The following is a 20,666-nucleotide window of genomic DNA, read 5'->3' as shown; positions in this document are numbered from 1 at the left end:
AACACCTCAGGGCGAAGGAAAATATCAAACCACAAGAGCTTATATCTCCACAACCTCATGTTTTGGTTGTTTTTTTAAAATTTCTCTCTAATCTGTGTAAGGCTTACCTTGAACAGCTGTAAAGTAGGGCTTTGAAAAGAGGTAGGTGAAAGGCTCCGTTGTCGGCAATCCTGGTCTTTTCTAGTGGTTTTGGTTCAACATATCAGATTCCTGAATATCAAAAAGGCAGTTTTCTAGATGGCTCTTGGATGGTGGTGAGGGGTGAGGTGGCAGGAGAGGGGTGGGGTGTGTGTGTGTGTGTGTGTGTGTGTGTGTGTGTGTAGGAGTCCTAAAGGTTTCCTCCTGGCCAATCTGTACTACCTAGGCCCTGTGCTAAAGGGACGCTCACATTACCTTTTTGAGTCCCGCCTCCCCACCCCCGTTTTTTTAATGACAACAAAAACATCAAAGTAGACTATCATAATAAAATTAAGGGCTCTTTTGACAGAGTTGTAAGGATCAAACAAACAAAAAATACACGGTAAGGGCTTGCGCTAAGACAGCAACGGTTGGTAGTCAGTCTGACCTATCGCGGTGATCTGGTTCGTGATGCATTAATATCCTTCCTGAGTGCACTGTTGTCATGAGCTAATTGTCCAGCATTGGCAGTGGTGAGACTGGACGACTGTAAAGTAACATTTCAAGGCTGTCCTTTACTATTGCCCAGCACCCGCCATGGAAGGCTGAGAGGACTGTACGATAGTATTCTCCAGTAAGACGCTGAAAATGCATTTCGTCATGGGAAGATGCCCTGCTTGTCAAGTAAGATGCCTGTGCCATTTGCAGTTCAACAATGTTGTTGTCCTAGAAGGCTGTACACTGGCCTCTCCTTCCCCTCTGCAGCCTGAGCTGCTGTCCCTGCCTAGACATCTGTTGACTTCCTCCTCTCCATCCTTCCTTCCTTCCTGCTTCCTCCACCATTCTTTGCCCCAGAGCCTAGACAGATTTACCTCTTCCATGAGATGCTGTAGCCCCCTGCTTTGGGGTCCTCCTCCCTGAGAAGTTTGACTGAGTCAGCCTAGGGTTAGTTGATGGGAGTGGTCCATCCCTCCTTTGAAATGAACCAAACCGTAGTGTGCTCTGGTCAGCTCACATCTCCCTTAGATGTTCACCAGGCTAAGGCTAGTGTTGGAAGTGGCTTTCCCCCACGTCTTCGAAGAGAGGAGGGGCTGGTTTTCAACAGTGTTCCAGGGCATCTGGGGGACTGGCACTGGTTCTTTAGCTATGTTTTGTCACCCAAGAAGGTTGTTGTTAATGTAAAGGTGGGGTTCTTCCTGTGTGGGTCTGGAACAAAAAATCCTTCTTGTGAAGCATAAAGCCTGGGGAAGGAGGACCCCAGGACCATCTGGGGGACACACATTACTGAGCATTTCCTGGGTGCCGGCCACAGGGTAACTCATGCTTGTCTTTCAGGCAGGAGCTCTTTGACAGTGATTTCACTTCCTTCTTTCTTCAAACAAGTGCAACCACGCATCCTCCCTGAAGTAAGAGGTGAGCCTGTCAGAGCCGCCTCTGGACATGCCGAGGTGTTTGTGTTACTTTCCAAGCACCTTGGGGCTCCACACATCCACGTTGTGGCCTTTATTTGGGGGAGGGGGGAGGGGCAGTCCAGTGTACTCCTCCAAGATGCCTGTGTTCCTTGCTCTGAGAGGTTTTTTATCCTCAGTTAATTCTTGGCTCCTTCTGTAGTGTGTGTGTGTGTGTGTGTGTGTGTGTGTGTGTGTGTGTGTGTGTGTGTATGTGTGTGTGTGTGTGTATGTGTGTATACGCATTTTCCTGGCAGCATAAGTGGCACAAATCCTTGAGGTTGAGCCTTAGGCCGAATCTCCCTCTGTTAGGCTAGTGTCTTGTCCAAATGAACTTGCTGTCTATGCTGGTCCTCTGGTCTGTGCAGTCGAGGGAGGGCATCAGGAAACCTTGACTTACCTGACATTTAAGATGATTTTTGTAAATAAGTTCTGCCCTCTTGGGGACTTAAAAAAAAATACCTGAGAACTACACTGGAGCAAGGTCTCCTTGGAGTTGTGATCAACTGCCCTGTGTACAGAGGGACCGTGCTGGCTTACTATAATCTAGACTGTGTAGGTCACAGTGACTCTACTTTACCCAAGGACGTCTAGATTTTGTAAAAAAGCAGGGAACTGGGTGTGCATCCCACTGAGACCTTCAGCTCATAAAATAAGAAATGCTAGGTCCCAGTTAACCATGAGACGAGCAGGAAGCCCCTGTGATCCTTGACAAAAACCAAGAGGAAGGTTTCCAGAAGCAGCTATTTTTAAAAGGCACTAGAGGGAAGAGGGCAGATTTGCTCAAATAAAAAGAAAGCAACGGATGGGTGTGGGGCTACTTTTAAATTGTGGCTCTGTGTGTGCTCTGTGTCTTAGGCGGGGCATGAAGTTCAAAGGACACCATTGATTTCTCTTTGTATCCAAAGCTGGCCATATCCCTCCTAGTGATGCTTCCCCATGTCTCTCTATTTCACTCCAGTGTTTAAATATATAGAGATCGACATGGGAGGCAGTGCATCTCAAGGGCTGCTGGGACATCTCACTCGGGGCTTTAGGTGGGGACCCGGAGAGCACAGATTGCTTCTTCTAAGTGACTGGAGAGGATGGGTGTGCTTTTGAATGCCAAAGCCAAGAGTGCTCAAAAGAGCAGCTAACAGGCAAGGAAACTACCGGATGGACGTGGGGAGCCCTGGGCTGGTGCTCTCAGCTTCTGACACTTGTAACGGATGGCCCTGTCACTTCCTGTCATGCAACTTAAGTGGCGGGGAGGAGTCCCCTCAGGGAAACCATGCTCACACAGCTCAGAGAGTCCTGTCCACCGGGCTCTGCTGCAGTTAGCAGCCAGGGAGTCGGTGTGGATGAGGTCAGAGCGCCCCATGGTGTGGTGCTGTTTCTTTCTCCGTGCACAGGTAAGTTCCCTGTTGTTCCTGAACCCGGGATAGGTGCTCTCAACTCTCACCCAAGCCGCCACTGGATGCCAGAACCTGAGGTGTGGGAAGGTGTAGTAGATTTTTCATTGCCCAAGTTGCTATGCAGTGAGCTGCTATTTAAAAGCAAGCAAGCAAGCAAGCAAGCAAGCAAGCAAGCAAGCAAGCAAGCAAGCAAATAACAGCAAAAACCCTGGAGCCAAGTTCCTGTCTCTCTTTAGGCTTGAATCAGGAAGAAGTTGTATGGGGTAATTAGGACAGCAGTCATATCTCTCTCTCTCTCTCTCTCTCTCTCTCTCTCTCTCTCTCTCTCTCTCTCTGTGTGTGTGTGTGTGTGTGTGTGTGTGTGTGTGTGTGTGTGTGACGTATGCTCCAGGTTGCATGGCATCCTTGCTGTCACCTTCCTAGCAACTATGATTGGAGGAGAGCAAGTGGAGGGCTGGTCACTCTCTGTCCTACAATAACAGCATTTTGATTTTTACAAGAGACCCACATCAATTATTGGGAAGAAAAAGACAGAGAAGGCTGTACCTACTTTCTCTTCTGATGGTTTTATCTCAAAGTGGACTTCCAGGGTCACCGTCTGTGCTTTGGATCAGAGCGTGGCTAAGCACAGATTGGAAGCTCGTAAAGTTTGGAGCCACTCTCATGTAGGTTTCCCTAAGGTAACTCTGGTGTATAGAAGGTGCTCCTGACTGGACAGATGAAGCCAAACTAGCCAAGTGGAGACTCCAGGTTCTCGGCGTGTCGGAGCGTGGCTCAGGTTGTTTGGGAATGGACGCTGGAAACAGTTTGTTTCTGGGTTGAGGAATGGTTAAGAGTCCCAAAGCTTACTTTCCTGTCCTCCTTTGTTGATTTCTTTGGGGGTAAGGGTAGACATTTTAGAGAAGCCAAAACTCCCTCTTAAAGGAAAATCCCATCGCTTGTTCTATCCTCACCAGAATTATAGCCTCAGACTAACAATTTTGATCCTGGTTCTAATTCTTGTACAAGACTGTTACAGGCACAACTTTTCTTTTTCTTTCTTTTATTGTGGCAGAAATTCATCTAACATTTGGTTTGCCATTGTAAACATTTTTATATATGTACAGCTCAATGATATTAAATAATTCATAATGCTGGGTTCCTATTACCACCTTCAACCTGCAGATCTCATCTCGTCTTGTGAAAGTAGAGCTGAGTCTATTACACACACAATACTAATGCCTGCCATCCCCTGGCAGGTAACGATTCTACTTTCTGTCTCTACAGGTGTGTGTGTGTGTGTGTGTGTGTGTGTGTGTGTGTGTGTGTGTGTGTGTGTAAGGTCAACATCGGGTGTCATCCTCATTCACTCATTATTTTACTATTTTTAAAAGTTTGCATTCGCTGTCATTGTATGACATGTGTACATGGCATGTGGCAGAAAATGTTTGCAGAGCTCACATGGAGGTTGGAGGACAAGTCTGGGGAGTTGATTCTCTCCTTCTGCCTCTTTGCTGATGCTGGAGATCAAACTCAGGTCATCAGGCCTGTATTACCTGCACCTTCACCCTCTGACCATCTCACTAACTGCCCCTGCCCCACACACACCTCATGTCTTTGGAGACACGGTCCCTCACTTAACCTGACCTGGAGCTGGCCAGTTTAAATAGACTGACTGGCCACAAACCCCAGAGACCATCCAGTCCCTGCTTCCCCAGCTCTGTGATTACAGGCATGGGCACCTCTGTGCCCAGCACTTATGTGGGTGATGGGGATTCAAACTCAGGCCTGTATACTAGAACACCCGAGCCATCCTTCTATATGATTTTGATGGCTCTAAGTATTTGGCAAGTTGAGTCAAGCAGGATTTGCCCTTTTGTTTCTGACTTGTATGGCACAGTGTCCTCAGGTTAATCCATGATGTAACATGTTTCGGGATTTTCTCCCTTAGGCTGAATAGTACTGTTTTGTGTATGGACACATTTTTGCTCACCCGTTCATCCCTGACTGAGTCCTGGGGTGCTTACATGCTTTAACATTGTGAACAATGCTGTTACAAACACGAATGTGCAAACATGTCTTTGAAACCCTACTTTCACTTTCTAGGGTGTCTAGACCCCAAAGTGGAGTTGCTGGGGCACAATTACAAATGTCTCAGGTGACATCATACAGTCCCCACAGCATCTGTGCTAGTCTCCGTCTTGCCTGAAGCACACCAGGATCCCAGTTTCCCTACATCTTTGCCAACACTATTTTCTGCTTTTAGTCTTGTTCTCCATTTCTTTTTGTGTTTATCTAATGCTGGTGATATGGATGTTTTTGTATACATGTTTGGCCATTTGTACATCTGCAGGGAAACAGCTCAAGTCCTCTGCCTATTTTTTAATCAGATTGTTTGATTTTTGTTGTTGAATTTAGGAATTTTCTTTGTATCCTGGATATTTATTCCTTATAATATATATGATATGCTGATATTTTTCTCCCATTTTATGGTTTTTTAAAATTCTACTTTTATTGTACAAACATGTATTTTTAATGCAGTTGTGTGACTTCAGTAATTTCACCCCTCCAACTCACTACACCAGCTATTTGTTTCCTTATTGAAGAATAATTTTTGAGCCTTTGAGATATGGAGACTAATATTTAAAATTGCCACATGTAAATGATATTAACCCAATGGTATTCACACAGAACACACAACAGCACTTACATTATTAGTGTATGAAGTTACTATAGCCCTGTAGGGATTGGCTGCTATCGTTTCCATTTTGCAGATGGTAAAAACTGAGGTTCAGAAAAGTTGATTTTTCTCAAAGTCTGTTAGTAAGTAAGTCAGGTTTCAAATGGAGGAAGAATGGATGTAGAAATGACATCCATAGCCATTAGGCAATGCATGGTGACTTTAATAGTGGGACACTACCCAGGTCTCCTGCCATGTATAGTGTCTGAAGGACTTTCTCTTCAGTGGGTTGTCAACTTGTCAATTTTGTGGCTTGATGTGGTTTAATTACATGAGTAAGAACATTCATGAGAAGCTACTTTCTCTGTGGCTTAGCTTCCCCACCTGTCAAAGGCCATTTGTCTTCAAACTCAATTTCAGTTCTGATGTGAGTCTGAGGCATGCAGATACGTTGTATCGAAGTAAAAACTAGATTTCATAGCCGGGCACTGTGGTGCATGCCTGAAATCCCAGAACTCAGGGAGGCAGAGGCGGGAGGATTGCCTTGAGCTCGAGGTCAGCCTGGTCTACAGAGCAAGTCCAGGACAGCCAAGGCTACACAGAGAAACCCTGTCTTGAAAAAAAAATTAAAAAATAAGCCAAAAAATATAGTTTTCATGTCTATCTCAATTAATAGGTGTTTTTAGGAACACATACTACTTGAATCAAAATGTAATAGGCTGGGTGACTGCTCTCGGAAATGCGATGGAGTAAGTTTTGATTTCTTATTTCTGACAGCCTCCAGAAATGGATCTGGAGACGCTGTGGTCATAGGAAGGAGAAGAAGGAGGAACCCTTTAAAGAACTCATCAACTGGTCTTAGATCTGGTCACAGTAGTGTGTGTCTGTGGAGAGACCCTGGGTATGAAGATTAAGGTCACAGGCTTTTGAGCCAGACCGGGGTGGGTTTGGGTCCCAGCTTTGCCTAACTGTCTGCTATGATGCCTCGGAATCGAATTTCTCTAATATGAAATGGAAATAACAATGCCCATTTCTTGGGTCGTTCTGCCAAACAACTGCAATAGCTCATGGTGGTGCTGAGCGGGGCCAGCACTCAACAGATGTCACCAGGTGCCAAGTTGTCCTAACTCTAGGATGTGTGGGCAGCTACCAGAGAAGTAAATGATTTTTACACTGGATCTTAGCTAAAGGGCCGAGAAGAAAAACTGCCAGAGAAAAGGGTATAAGGGCGTGGCGGCAGCCGGGCTCTCAAGGTCCTGAGGTAAATGTCATCTTGGCTTGATTTTGTGGAGGGAGCAAGGCAGCATTATCTCATGCAAGACCTCATTTGAAACCCCTCTTCTAGCCTTCCTGGCCCTGGACACTGGAGCCACGGGAGGAGAAGGACATTTGGAGCTGGTTCTGAGAGCGCCTTCCTAATAGAACACGCAAATGCTTGACTCACGAGGGACAAAGTCAGGGTGGTGGCCACCCCTGTCGACTGGGACAGAAACAATGGGTGGCTCTAGGGCCTAAATATAGATGGTATGGGTGTCATTTAGGGAAACAGGTTCCCGGTGCCGGCTGGGTGGGCAGCTCTCTCTCAGGAAGAGCTCCGGAAGCAGGTTCTGGCTGCGATCCCTTGCTCTCACCATCCTGACTTCTGAATAACTTCATCCATGTTCTGGCGTCTCAGCCTTCCAGTGGGCCTGCCTCAGCACGCTGTCTAGCTCGTTTCCCCATCTCTTCCCTGCCAGTTTATTGATGCTCAACTCTTTCTCCCTCACCCCCAAAAGGTCCCGCTGTCCCCTGCCACTGTCCTACTGTCCCGCTGTCCCCTGCCACTGTCCCACTGTCCCCTGTCACTGAATCTCGTGTTTGCTCACTCCTTCTGCTCCAGCAAGACGGAGCACAGGGTAGGAGTCAGGAGATTGGGAGTCATCAAGTGTTAGACACTGCAGTTAACATCAGGTGCTGCTAACTTTCCTGGCCCCCACCTCTCCTCGACAGGCAGTAGAAACACAGCTGTTAAGAATCTGGCTCCTGATCCAGTTGAGGTGGCACACACCTGTAATCCCAGTACTCAGAGAGGGAGAGGCAGGCCAGTCTCTGTGGGTTCAAGGCCAGCCCAGTCTACAATGTAAGTTCATGGCAGCCAAGGCAACACAGAGAAACCCTGTCTCAAGAGAAGAAGAAGAAGAAGAAGAAGAAGAAGAAGAAGAAGAAGAAGAAGAAGAAGAAGAAGAAGAAGAAGAAGACAGAGGGGGGAGGGGGAGGAGGAGGTAGAGGAGGAGGAGGAGGAGGAGGAGGAGGAGGAGGAGGAGGAAGAAGAAGAAGAAGAAGAAGAAGAAGAAGAAGAAGAAGAAGAAGAAGAAGAAGAAGAAGAAGAAGAAGAAGAAGAAATCTAATTCCTGGGAGCTGCAGAGATGGCTCAACAGTTAATAGCACTGGCTGCTCTTCCAGAAGACCTGGGCTCATGCCTACATAGTGGCTCGCAACCATCTGTAACTCTAGTTCCAGAGGCTCTGACACCCTTTTCTAGACTCCATGGGAACTATATACATGTGGTACATGGGAATATGTGTAGGCAGCACATCTATACACATAAAATTAAAGCAGTTTTTAAGAACTAAGAATCTGGGTCCTGGAGCGGACACCTTATCTTCAAACACTCCTTCCACCATGACCGTGCAAGTTTCTTCTCTCTGGGCCTCGTTTGCCTCACCTGCCGAATGGGGACGAGGGTTGGGCCTGTCTTGTAGATTATACAAAGTTGGCAAAAGTTGACAAATTCAGTGCAAAGCCTTTCAAGCACTAATGCCCAGAAAATGCTCACTGTGACCAACAACTGTGATCTGGAGGAAAGAGAAATTTGAGATGGGCCAATGTCCCCTCAGATTCACCCTCGTTTTCCACATCTGAGCATTGCCTGGGATGTTATTTTTCATATACTATTCTTTAATTTGTTGGTTTTGTTGTTATTGTTGTTTGGTTGTTTTGTTTTGTTTTCCTTTTGGTTTTGTGTTTTGCTTTGTTCTTAAACCCTCACCGTATGACTAAATGGTCCTGAACCCCAGCTTGGCCATTTCTTTGCTAAGAAACATTATGACAAACAGAGATGGGCGTACTCCATATGATCTATAGTGATCTCTAACACCCTGGGATCCATGTCAGCCTCCTCACAACGTCTGAGGTCCAGGTTGCTTCCTGCTGTAGGGGAGAGCTCAGGGAACACGCTCTGGCTGCCACTCGCTTGCTCTGCCCACCTGCTTTCTGAATGACTTCATCCATGTCTGGCTTCTCTTCATCACTAGTGTGGTCATCTCGTCAAACTGCTTGGCCCATCTCCCCACTACTTCACTGATGGTCCTGTTGGTGTTTATTCCCTTCTGTCCTGTCCTTCCATAGGCCACCTGCCTCCTCCCCCACCCAACACTGGCTGTGGTTGTTGACTCTGCTTACTTTTTTTTTTTTTTAAGATTTATTTATTTAAGTATACAGCGTTTCACCTTCATGTATGCCTGTCCACCAGAAGAGGGCACCAGACCTCACTGTAGATGGTTGTCAGCCACCATGTGGTTGCTGGGAATTGAACTCAGGACCTTTGGAAGAATGGGCAGCACTCTTAACCACTGAGCCATCTCTCCAGCCCCGACTCTGCTTACTTAATGGGAATGAAAAATCCCTCCAGTTCTGATCCATCAACCTCTCGCCCCCAAGAATCAGCTTGGTTCTTACTTCTGTACAAGGTGCCCAGATGACCAAATGTTCATCTTGGTGGCTCCTGCTGTCTTCTTCAAATGGCCCATTACCAGCCTGGAGAGGAAGTGACAGGAAAGCCACAAAATGACCCAGTTTGTAAAACCCTACCCTTGTGAGACGTGAGAGAGATCAGGGTCACTCTCTGAATGAAGGGGACTGCCTTATTCAGTTAGTGCTGAGTAACAACCGTCCCCCAAACTCTGAGGCAGACAGACACAAACTTTCTTCTCCTTACAGGCAGGATGGCTAGAAGTCGGCTCCACGGGGGCTCACTTGTGGAGTCCTCTTGTCCAGAGGACCAAGCAGAAGTGTTCTATATCTTTTAAGTTATATCCTGGTTTCCTTTACAGTTGCTGTGACAAAATACCCTGATTAAAGTAACATGGAGAGAGAGGGGGCTCATTTTTGCTCACAGTTTGGGCAATGGCCCATCACTACGTGGATATCAAGGTGACAGGGACTTGACACAGCTGGTCATCTCCACCATAGCCAAAACCACAGAGAGAGCATATACATGCTTGCATTCACCTTACTTTTCTCCTTTTTAATATAGTCCTGAGCCGGGCAGTGGTGGCACACACCTTTAATCCCAGTGCTTGGGAGGAAGAGGCAGGAGGATCTATGTGGGTTCGAGGCCAGCCTGATCTACAGAGAGAGTTCCAGGACAGCTAGAGCTGTTATACAGAGAAACCCTGTCTCAAAAAACTAGTGTGTGTGTGGGCTGGATCTTCCCGCCTGTTACTGTAATCGAGACAATCTCCAAGAAACATATCACAGGTTGGCCTGATTTAGATTGTCCTTCATTGAGACTGCCTTCCTGTGATTCTAGACTGTATCAAAAGTTGACATTTAAAATTGGCCATCGCAGTGTGTAAGCCTGGAATTGTCCCTTCCACCCACACTCCACTGGCCAGAGCAAGTCATAGGCCCAAGCTGAGGTGGGTCACAGATATCGTAGCTGAGGCTACTTCCATTGATCTCTGTGTGGACCATAGAGAGTGTATTGGGGTGAGGGTAAGTGATGCAGATGATGAGAGCATCTAACCAAAGCTGGCATGCCGCAGACCCCAATAAATATGTGCCAGATGCCAGCCTGTGAGGGCTGCCTGAGACCTGGCTGGTGACAAGCATCTCTTACAGGGTGCTACACTTGATCCTCCACGTCCACACTGGGCAGATGCAGACTGGCCTGCAACATGTCTATAAAATCTTGATGCAAGAAATGACTAATTGGCCAGATCCTGGTGTCAAGGGCACAGGGGCAGAGGCAGGCTCTGGCTCCTGGACAGCCCTGATACAGAACTCCCGGGCATGCGTAGTGGGCTATTCTGAGTGCTGAGTCTTCAAGTACCCACGTGTACAAAGGATTTAGCATGGTAGTTGGCCCACCACAGCTTCTCTCTATCACCAGCCCTCTGTCTCGATCAGGCCTCGTGCACCTTTGGGTGTTTTTCCACAGGAAAAGAAATGCACATAATTATAAGCGTTTCCACCCTGAGGGAAGAGCTCTGCTCCAGCGGTTCACCTCTCTGTTCTCTTTCCTTCTGTCTCTGGAGAAATATATGCATCAGAAGGGAAGGTGTTCTAGGAGTCAATGCAGATGCCAGGCTCAGAGGCCAGAATATCGCAACTGCCCAGCGGGTGTTTTCCAAACAAGGCAGGCAATGAGGAGGGGGGCAGGGGCGTGATGACACTTCATTTGTATGTACATTAGGTCCAGGCTTACCCATTGAAAGAGATAGGGAAACTCATTTCACCAAATCTTATTTGACTGACTACACAGCAGAGATCCAGAGAGGTTAGTTCCCTTGGCCAAAGGCACACAGCTGATGAAGAAGATTGTGTGTGTGTGTGTGTGTGTGTGTGTGTGTGTGTGTGTGTGTGTACACATGCCTTGTACACACCATGGTGCACGTAGGGACAACCGAAGACAACTTTTGGGAGTTCTCTCCTCCTAACCCCTGAGTTCTGGAGCTCAAACTCTGGTGGCCAATGTTAGCATTTTGCTTCAGTCCGCCTACTTGTGATGTCACTGCTTACCTGCCATGGGGGCGTGGCCCTGCCCAGGACCATATAAAAGGACAAACCTCCACATGACCCTCTCTCTCGCCCTCTCTCTTTCTCTCTCTACTTCCTTCTCTCCCTTCTCTCCCTCTTATTTTCTCTCTCTCCCCCCACCTGCTCTACCCTCTTACTTTCTCTCTTTCCCTCTTCTCTCTCTCTCTGGGGTACCCCTCCCCCTTTTTCTTCTCCTCCCATGCTCATTTAATAAACACCATATAACATAATATCTGGCATCTGATACCTTATTATACCTTACTACCTTATAGCTTACTTCTTCTCTTACTGCTTTAATTTTTAAATATAAAAGTCAAGGCTTGGCCTCAAGGCTTAACTTGTTGAGCCACTTTTCGGCCCATGAAGTTAGAACATAATCTGATTTTAGGATACAGTGCCTGGCCTGGCCTATCAGCTTCATGGGTCATGCTCCAAAAATGAATTTTCTTGCCCTTTCCTTTCCCAAGTCACAGACACAGAGGACAGAACCACGTACCATCACTCAGCTACGCAGCCAACATGTTGTGAGGCCCTTCAGGTAGAGCCTGTCTCTTCTTTCTCTGGTTTTCCTTTTTCACACTTCTCTCTGTCCTCACCTGGAGCTGTACACGGGGCCGGCTTAGCTTAGGGCCTGTGTTGAAGCAGGTTCAAGCCCAGGGTGAAGGTGGAGGTGAGACAGAGCAGGGAGGAGCTGGGCCCTGCCGAGTCCTGGAAATCTTATCAGGAGCCCTTCTTCTGTTCCTTTTGAAGGCCCTCCACTTTGTTTTCTGGTGGATTGTTTTCTCAGCCACCAGGAAGTCAGGCCCTGCTTGGAGTCAGCAATGCCTCTGCTTCCTGCCTGTGGCCGCCCAGGTGGGGAGTGTGCTGGCTTCTGGCAGGGTCATTCTTGGCCAGCAGAATCCTATGGCCCTCTCTTTGTCCCTTGCTCAGCTCAGCCTGCCTGCAGGGGGCTGGGGAGGGCATAGAAGGAAAAGAGTCTAAGAGTCAGTTTTACTTCACAGCCATATGAAAAAGCAATCATGTTGCCTAAGCACATGTGTCTGGTATGCTGTGCCCCGTAGCATGGAAGCACAGCACAGACTACATGTATAATTCTACATTTTCTAGTAGCCAGGTTAAAAGAAGCAAAAACAAAAAGATTAATTTTTATAATATTAACTTACTATTCCTAAATACTAGTATTTCAATATATTAATTGCTATAAAATTATACACACACACACACACACACACACATACATATATATGTCAAGTCTTTCAAATATCCAGGTCAACTGAGGCCAGCCACATTTCAAATGTCCGGTCGCTGTATAGGGGTCCCAGTGGCCAGTTCAGGTCTAGTGTGGGGCCTTCTGAGAGAACCTGCCCTGTCTCAGGCAGGGGACAGTGGCCACAGGCAACACTGACCACTTGAAACTAGCTAGTGTTGCTGAAAAGCTGAGCTCGCTTTTCCCCCCTTCATTTTACTAAATTAAATTGTAAATTTGAAAGGATGTATGTACTTCCTGGCTACTGTACTGTACAGCACATCTCTAGAGGTTTGATCTCAGAAAAAAAAAATGTCAGTTTAAACCTATCAGTTCTCACTTTGAGCCTTGGCGGGGACTTTAAAGATAGGTAACACTGTTGGTGAGGGTGGCAGGCTCATCCACACTTGGCCCATGGGGATGAAAATTACAGTGGGCTTTTCTAGTATAGTCTGGCAGTGTTAGTCACGTAGCCTGGATATTACCACTGTAGTCTCTCCTGCACATGAACTGATTGTGTAGACCACTTTCTGTAACCACCAACAATGTCAGTTAGTGCAGACTTCAGTAAGTAAGTGAATCAGAAACAGGCTTTGCTGGCCAGGGCATGGTGGCCCACACCTTTAATCTCAGCACTCATGAGGCAGAGGCAGGGGGATCTCTGAGTTTGAGGCCAGCCTCTCCTACAGAGCAAGTTCCAGGGCAGCCAGGGCTACACAGAGAAAGAAACCCTGTCTCGAAAAACAAAACAAAAAAATACTTTGCAACTAAAAGATAGGAAGTCATTTGTGTTGGCTTGATGGTTTGGTGGCATGGAAGGCTTTCAAGATACAGTAGAAAGGCCGGGCGTGGCAGAAGCAGGCAGATTGTTGTGAGTTCGAGGCCAGCCTGGTCTACAAAGTGAGTCCAGGACAGCCAAGGCTAACACAGAGAAACCCTGTCTTGAACCCTCCACCCCCCCCCCCAAACAGATATAGTAGAAGGGTTGCTACCATTTGGGCGAGACGCTTGCTTCTTTATGTTGAAGCAACTCTGGAAGAATCTGGAAGGAATTCATTGCAGAGGCTGTCTCCCGGGAGAGCAGGGGCTGGCTGGCTGGAGTAGGACAGAGGTGTGCCTGTCATTGTATTTTATGCCTTACAACTTAATTCCATGCATTTGGCCAAGCACTGCGGCTCACACCTGTAATCCCAGAAGCAGAGGACAGGCAATTGAGAGTTCAAGGCCAGCCTGTGCTAGATAAAACCTTGCCTCATCCTTTCCTCTGGGGTAGGAGGGAATTTCAAATGATTAACAAAGATATCCAATACTCCTGTGCATTTCTACTATTCAAAAAATAAAAAGAGAAAACTTTGAGTGAATCAGGCAAGGTTTCAAGGCTAGGGGGCCCACAGACTGAGTCATAAAAGCTGCACAGGTGATTATTAGCCTACAGATTTAAAAAAAAAAAAAAAGATGTACAGGTGACCTGGCAAGAAGAAGGCTGGGGCTAAGACAGGAGTGTGTGATGGCTTCTGTGATACGTCATAGGTGTCACCAGAGGAACCCAGGGGTGGCACATTTTAGACACAAGCCTGATTGGGCAGATGGCCGATTGAAGTCTTTGAGCCATAGATGGCCTAAGGAAATGGAAGCAACATTGTTATATTTGTGTGAAAGAAAGCCCTGCAGGACCATGAGAAACCCTGATCTGAGAACCCCTAGGGGCTGCCAAACACTAGAGCAGTGAATCAACCCTCCAAATGCTGTGACCCTTTAATACAGTTCCTCATGCTGTGGTGACCTCCCTCTCACCCACCCCCCACCCCACCCCACCCTACCCCCGCGCCATAACATTATTTGGTTGCTACCTCATAACTGTAATTCTGCTCCTGCCATTAAATCATAATATAAATATTTGATATGCAGGTTATCTGATTTATAACACCCCCCACCCACACATACACACAAAAGGGTTGTAACCCACAGGTTGAGAACCACTGGCCTAGAGGAAAATTCAAGCCTAGCTAGAGGGCAGGCTTTCTTCCTATGTGTTGGCCAGAATGGAATGGCCCAGCGGATGAAGCCAGGAGCTGGTCTGTGAGTCCAGCTTCTCTTTACAGGCCAGGCAGAAAGAGTTGGCCAAACACAAAGTGAGGAAGATGCAGCTAAATTGTATTAAAATGTGTGGTCGACAGACAAGTTGTACTTCATTCATTGGAAGAATGGGAACCTTTTGAGTTTCTGAGTTTTCCTTTCTCATAGAGACAGGACTTCACTGTCTCTGGTTGTGGCCTCCAGTGCCTGATTCCTCCGTGTAGTGATGATAGCTTTGATTTTCTACTCCTCCTGCTGCAGTTTCTAAGTGTTGGGATACAGCACTGCCCGCTTTTATTCAGTGGTGGGGATGGAACCTTCATCTTTGTGCAAGTGAGTCAAGAGCTGTGGCCCCTGAACTGCATCCCACTATGGATGGATGCTTTCCACATAAGCAAAAGTTCACTGAGGGCTCTGCCTATGTTTTAAAAGTATAAAGAGGCCATGAGTCAAAAAAAATAAAATAAAATAAAATAAAATCAAGACCTGTGTGTTGTGGTTCTGGTTAGGTCACAGTGCACTCAATCCTTCCGCATAAGTCAGGTGTGAGGCATGAGCCAGCAATACTGGAGCCCATGTGTCATCACGTGGCTTGGGGCGGTTGTGTGTGAGAAGGCACTCAGTGGAGGGGTCTTCTGACTGACAGGTGTGTCAGTACCGTGCTGCACGCTGCTTCCCACTGTGACTATTTCTGTTTTTCTAGTCTTGTCTCTTAGGCACATTGCAGGCAGGTCTCTGAGTGGCTGGGGGCAAGACTCACTGTAGCGTGTGTCCCTAGAGCTGGGTACGCTGGGTGGCTGGCCACACATCTGCAGCTTGACTGGAAGCTGAGAACAGCTCCGCCGCCCCCGCCTCTCCACTTTTATGTGGTCAGACCAATTTTTCCCAGTCTACCGGCACGAGTAGCATCCTGCTTTAACCCCTCCCCTCCAGCACCTGCCCTCATTTCCTATCTTGGAATATAAGGTACAGACTCCAAACTGTAGGCAACTTGGGGAGAGTCTTTGCCTCAAGGAAACATGTGCGCGAACACACATACCAAGAAATAGATTCTCTGTTCTGGCTCCCTGGATGAGGAAGGGATATATTTCTTTTAGTTAGAAATGTCCCCCATGAGCTGGCCTTAGGTGCTCGTAGGCCCTTCCTGAAGAATAAATCATTGCCAAACATGCGCTGGGCTTGGGGAAGGGCCCAGCATGAGGCACCGAGGCTTCTCTGAGCCTGAAGCCAGGGTCATCTTCACCAACCTGCACATGGGTAACCCTACTGGGTCCTACTCCTAGGAAGGCCGAGGGCTTGGTTTGTGCTGCTCAGCTGTGAAACATCGTCGCTTTTGGGCCACAAGGCTTCATGTTCTCGCATCGCTCTGCTTTCTGCAAGTTTAGAGCACATCTTGCTTGAAGCATCTTTGTGTCTCTTCACCAACACAAGCAGGGTAGTGGAAGTTCAGCCTTCTCATGGACGCTTGTGGGTGTGGCTGCAAGGAGATGTAACAGCCTCGCTTCCAGATCTACCGTAAGCACATGTCCCTTTTGTGGTCTGTTCAGTCAGTGCTCATGAACACACACACACACACACACACACACACACACACACACTGGTGGTTACTGTAATCTGCAATTTTAAAGTAAGTGGAGAACCTTTGGGCTTTTCTCAAAAGCATTTTCCAATCTCTGACATCCTCACTGCCACTTCCCTCCCCCAGCCAGCAGTGTCCTTGGCCACGTGTATCATACAGGAAGGAAATGCTAGAGGCCACTTGGTTCAGCTCCCTGAATTTATGGATGGAGAAACTGACCCAGAGGGAAAGCAAACTGGCTGATGTTACATGGGTAGGGTGCCAGCCTTAAAACAATAGATCACAACCCAGGCAATAATCGTTCATGAATTGTTTTATTTTATAATTTATACATCAGGCAAGAAAAAGATAACATCGTCATGACTTGGAAACATCTGATAAAAATTAATAGCACAGGCTTCAGAAAATCGTGTTACAATACAGCTAGAGAAATATCCGATGGAAGTTGAACTGTCGTTTTTTGAATAAGCATTTTGTATGTGTAGTCGAGATGTCTAGATGATCACAACATAGTAGGTCTTTAAACTTCTCCTTTGTAAACTTCTTGGCATCACATTATGTGTTAGAATACATCCAAATGCGGCCCTTGCTTGGTCCTGACGACAGTACATGACACTGTGAGCCAGGACATAAATTTTCAGCAACAAAAAGTCGGGAGTGTCCTGTAAAACAAAAACAAAAACAAAAGCAAACACACACACACACACACACACACACACACACACACACACCCCAAGCAGGAGGCAGAGTAAACAGGCCTGGCTCCCCACTGGCCCTGCCAAGCTGGCCTCACTCCCTCCTCCCAAAAGGAGAAGGAAGAAGGTTGAGGGAAGATAAAGTGCCCATCCTCAGACAAAGCTTGGCTAATGCTTTGGGTCTCCCAAGCACACCCACTTCCTGCGGCTAAAGTTAGGCCTATTAGATAGGAATATCATTTTTAATCCATGACTGGGCAGACAAGGAAAAGGAGGAGGCCCCATTCAGCCATCCCAGGGGAGAAGGCCAGAGGCTCATCTGTGCTTGTCATGAGTGCTAAAATGCATGTGCGGTTACCAGTTACTTTGATGACTTGAATAAACATTGCTAGCTCCGTGAAAGTGAATCACCATAGCTATAACCCTTAGCACTGAGTTGGGCATAATGGTTTCCCCTGATATTTGTCTTTAATTGAAAATATAAGCCAGGTGGTGATGGTGCACACCTTTAATCCCAGTACTCGGAGGCAGAAACAGGTGGATCTCCGTAAATTTGAGCCTAGCCTGATCTACAGAGCGGGTTTCAGGGTAGCCAGGGCTACACAGAGAAGCACTGTCTCAGAGGTTGGGGTGGGGGTGGGGAAGTTTATATTACTAAGATTAAACAAACGTCCAGTATGTTTGCCATAAACAGAATGTAACTGCTAAGATAAATAAATGTGCCCAAACAATGTTATTCAACTTTAACTAGAAGCTGTGGCCTGAGCCTCTCTGTGCCCAGGAGGAAATGGAGGTTGGTAAACATTAGCGTGAGGTAGCCTTTCTCCTGGATGGATTCGGGATGGCAATGGGTCGAAGACTCATTGTGTGGTTGTATGCTGAGTGAAGGATATTGTGGCAGGGTCTGAATTATTGTAAGACGTCACAGAGAAATGTCAGAGGTCATCTGGTCCAACTCCTGGAGCGTGCTGTGAGTGAAGCCCATCTGCAGAGGCATCGCCACGTGGAACATGCCACTACAGATACCTTTTTCAGTGTCTCCTGTTCGTGCTCTTACTTCCTGTGCCCTTCAGCTTGAGAGAATTCCCATCCAAGGCAGCTGGCATCCCAGGGAACCCCCCTTTTGTCAATGAAAGGAGGAATTGTATTTGCCAACCCTACCTCCTTGCTCCTAGTGGAGACTTACGGACTGTTTTATAAACTCTCTCAGGGGATCCCCTAATGAATGGGACTCTGGCCGTCATGGCTGTATCCTACTGGCTACACTCACTTTCCATTCTTTCTGCCACCTCATTTCCTTATGCTCACCAGGTCTCCCAAGGAGCCCTCTGGGGCAGATAGCTTAGTCCTCCATTTTTATCCCAGGGTCTGCTTTACAAGAACCTCAAATAAAGACATCAGGCATCCTCCCTTACCTGCCGACTCCAGTCTACCACAGGGTAAAAGCTGTGCCCAATGGCTGCAATTCTCAGTGTAGAATTCTGGCCTGTGCAAATCTGAAGGGTGAGAATGAGAGCCAGCAGTCAGGAGGTGGATCTGGCCTGAAGTTCTTGCTTTCTACAAAATCCCAGATATCTGAGTCATTTAAACTCTTTAAACCTGATATGTAATGCATCAAAAGCACCCAGAATGCAGGGCAGTCTGTCTGTTAGAAACAGTATAGCCCAGGCTGGCTTGGAACTGCCTATGTGTACAGCACTACACTATGCCAGTGCCAGCACAATGGGTCTCTCTCTCTCCTTTTCTTTGGCATGAACCCGGCCCTAAATTTGCCACGTACTAGAACCTGTGCACTGTCAAACCTGGTTTTGGTTTCAGCAGGGATAGAGTTTGAACCCTGGGCCTTGTGCTTGCCAGGTGAGCTCAGGGCTCCATCCCGCCTCCCCTGGTAGATTCATACCCCTTGCAGACCTGAAACATTCTATGTAGACCAAGCTGTCTTTGAAGTCAGAGAGATCCAACTTCTTCAGCCTCCCAAGCGATGGGATCAAAGGTGTGCGCCACCATGACTGGCTCTACTATGTCTTCTCCGTAGACCCTTTTCTGTCCCAGCTAAGGGAAGGAAGAAGGGCAGGGCAGTTGATTGTTAATTTATAGGATTTAGAGTCACCATGAAAACAAATTTCTGGGCATGACTGAGAGATTTAATTGAGATGGGGGACCCAGCTCAATGTAGGCAGCAGCATTTCTTTTCTTTTTTTTTTTTTTGTTTTTGTTTTTTGTTTATTTTGTTTTTCGAAACAGGCTTTCTCTGTGTTAGACCGTACCCCCAAATATTGAACCAAAATAAACCCTTCCTCCCATCAGTATCCATTGTCAGGTGTTTTGGAAGGCACCACTTAAGTGGCCAAATATTCTGTAAAGAAACCAACTTGAGCCACTAGACTGGGAGTTACAGTGTGGTTGATAACATCTAGTATGTCACTAAGGAAGCTGTTTGCTTTTTTTTTTTTAGTGCTAGGAAGTAAACCAGGGCCTCAGGCATACTCTACCACTGAGTCACACCCCAGCCCTGACTTTTTTTTTTTTTAAATCTATGTCCTGATCTCCCAGGAAGCTCTAGAAAGCATCACCCATTCATTCCTCCAGCGTTCCTCATCTCTGCTCTGTGGGACCTACTGTCCAAGGAATCCAAGTCCCAGACGCCAGTGATGGAAGGAAGCCTTGTGTCTCTGTGGCTGAAGACTTGCCTGTTGGCAACTCATGAATCCCTAGGGAACTATGATTGACAAAGTGTCCCCAGCCCGAGAGTATGGGCAGCGGTTTTTTTAAACAGCTGAGGACAGACCCAAGACCTCTCATTGTCTACGCAGTTGCCTGTATGGCTGTGGGCAGTCATGTTTGGATCTGAATTATGTAGTTGGATAGTCTACCATTGGCTACATGAGGGCTGCATAAGGTGCTTACTTAGAAATTAAGCAGTTATTTAGACATTTCCTAGGTGTGTGTGTGTGTGTGTTTATTAATAAAATTTTAAACGATTTTATCAGTGAGGGATAGGAAGGTTTTGTTTATATGTTATTTATTGTGTGTGCTTGCATATGTGCTCCAGGGAGCACCTGAAGTCAGAGGGCTTGTGAGAGTCAGTTGTCTCCTTTCACCATGTGGGTCCCTGGGATGGAATTTAGGTCTTTAGGCTTTATGGAAAGTGAGCCATCTTACTGGCCTTTTAGTGAAGAATTTTGAAAAGAGTTTTGTTTTGTTTTGTTTTCTAAGTGTTAAAAAAAAAAAAGGTGAAGGGAGGCAGTGTACTTGCTTGCTGTACACGGTAGCTTCAAGTGTTAAGATTGCTGAGGAAAAAAAAAGCAGAAAACAAAGAGCCAGGAGAGCACCAGGGGTAACAGTGTTAATGAATTAAGGGCCGTGGTTAATCTAATCGTTAGCCTAATCCCCAGCACCTGAGGGCCAGTAGAAACAAAGTAATCACATAATTTAGAAGGCCTGGGAAGGCGGCCCAGCTAACTCAATTCCCTGCTTCTTGTCACAGCTCGTTGTTAAAAATCTTGGTGGATACAAACCCTTCCTCCACCTTTATGCTTGTGCCTGGACAGAGCCTGATCTGACACAAGATTTCAGTGTTTTCAACATTTTTAATATTTTCTCCTTGAATTTTAGTCTGGTGCCTTCACTTACTATTTTAATACTGATAATGG

The 20,666-nt window shown here is 46.8% G+C and overlaps 1 protein-coding gene across 2 annotated transcripts in view; it reads left to right on the top strand.

Annotated features, from left to right (window-relative positions):
* ARHGEF3 (Rho guanine nucleotide exchange factor 3) overlaps positions 1 to 20,666 on the top strand; it is a 274,736-nt gene that overhangs the window by 110,002 nt on the left and 144,068 nt on the right. Inside the window, exon 1 of one of the 2 annotated variants that reach the window (XM_084794851.1) lies at positions 2,825 to 2,956. The exons of the other annotated variant lie outside the window; for it this stretch is intronic. Within the exon in view, the coding sequence (XP_084650977.1) occupies positions 2,906 to 2,956 (51 nt within the window). The 5' untranslated portion in view covers positions 2,825 to 2,905. Of the gene's footprint in view, positions 1 to 2,824; positions 2,957 to 20,666 lie in introns of those variants that run through there. 2 annotated transcript variants of the gene reach the window in all.

This window comes from Acomys minous (assembly GCF_964271855.1).
Source record: "Acomys minous genome assembly, chromosome: 9".
Lineage (NCBI taxonomy): Eukaryota > Metazoa > Chordata > Mammalia > Rodentia > Muridae > Acomys > Acomys minous.
Note: the sequence above shows the minus strand (reverse complement) of the source record. Positions and strands in the feature narration are given on the sequence as shown.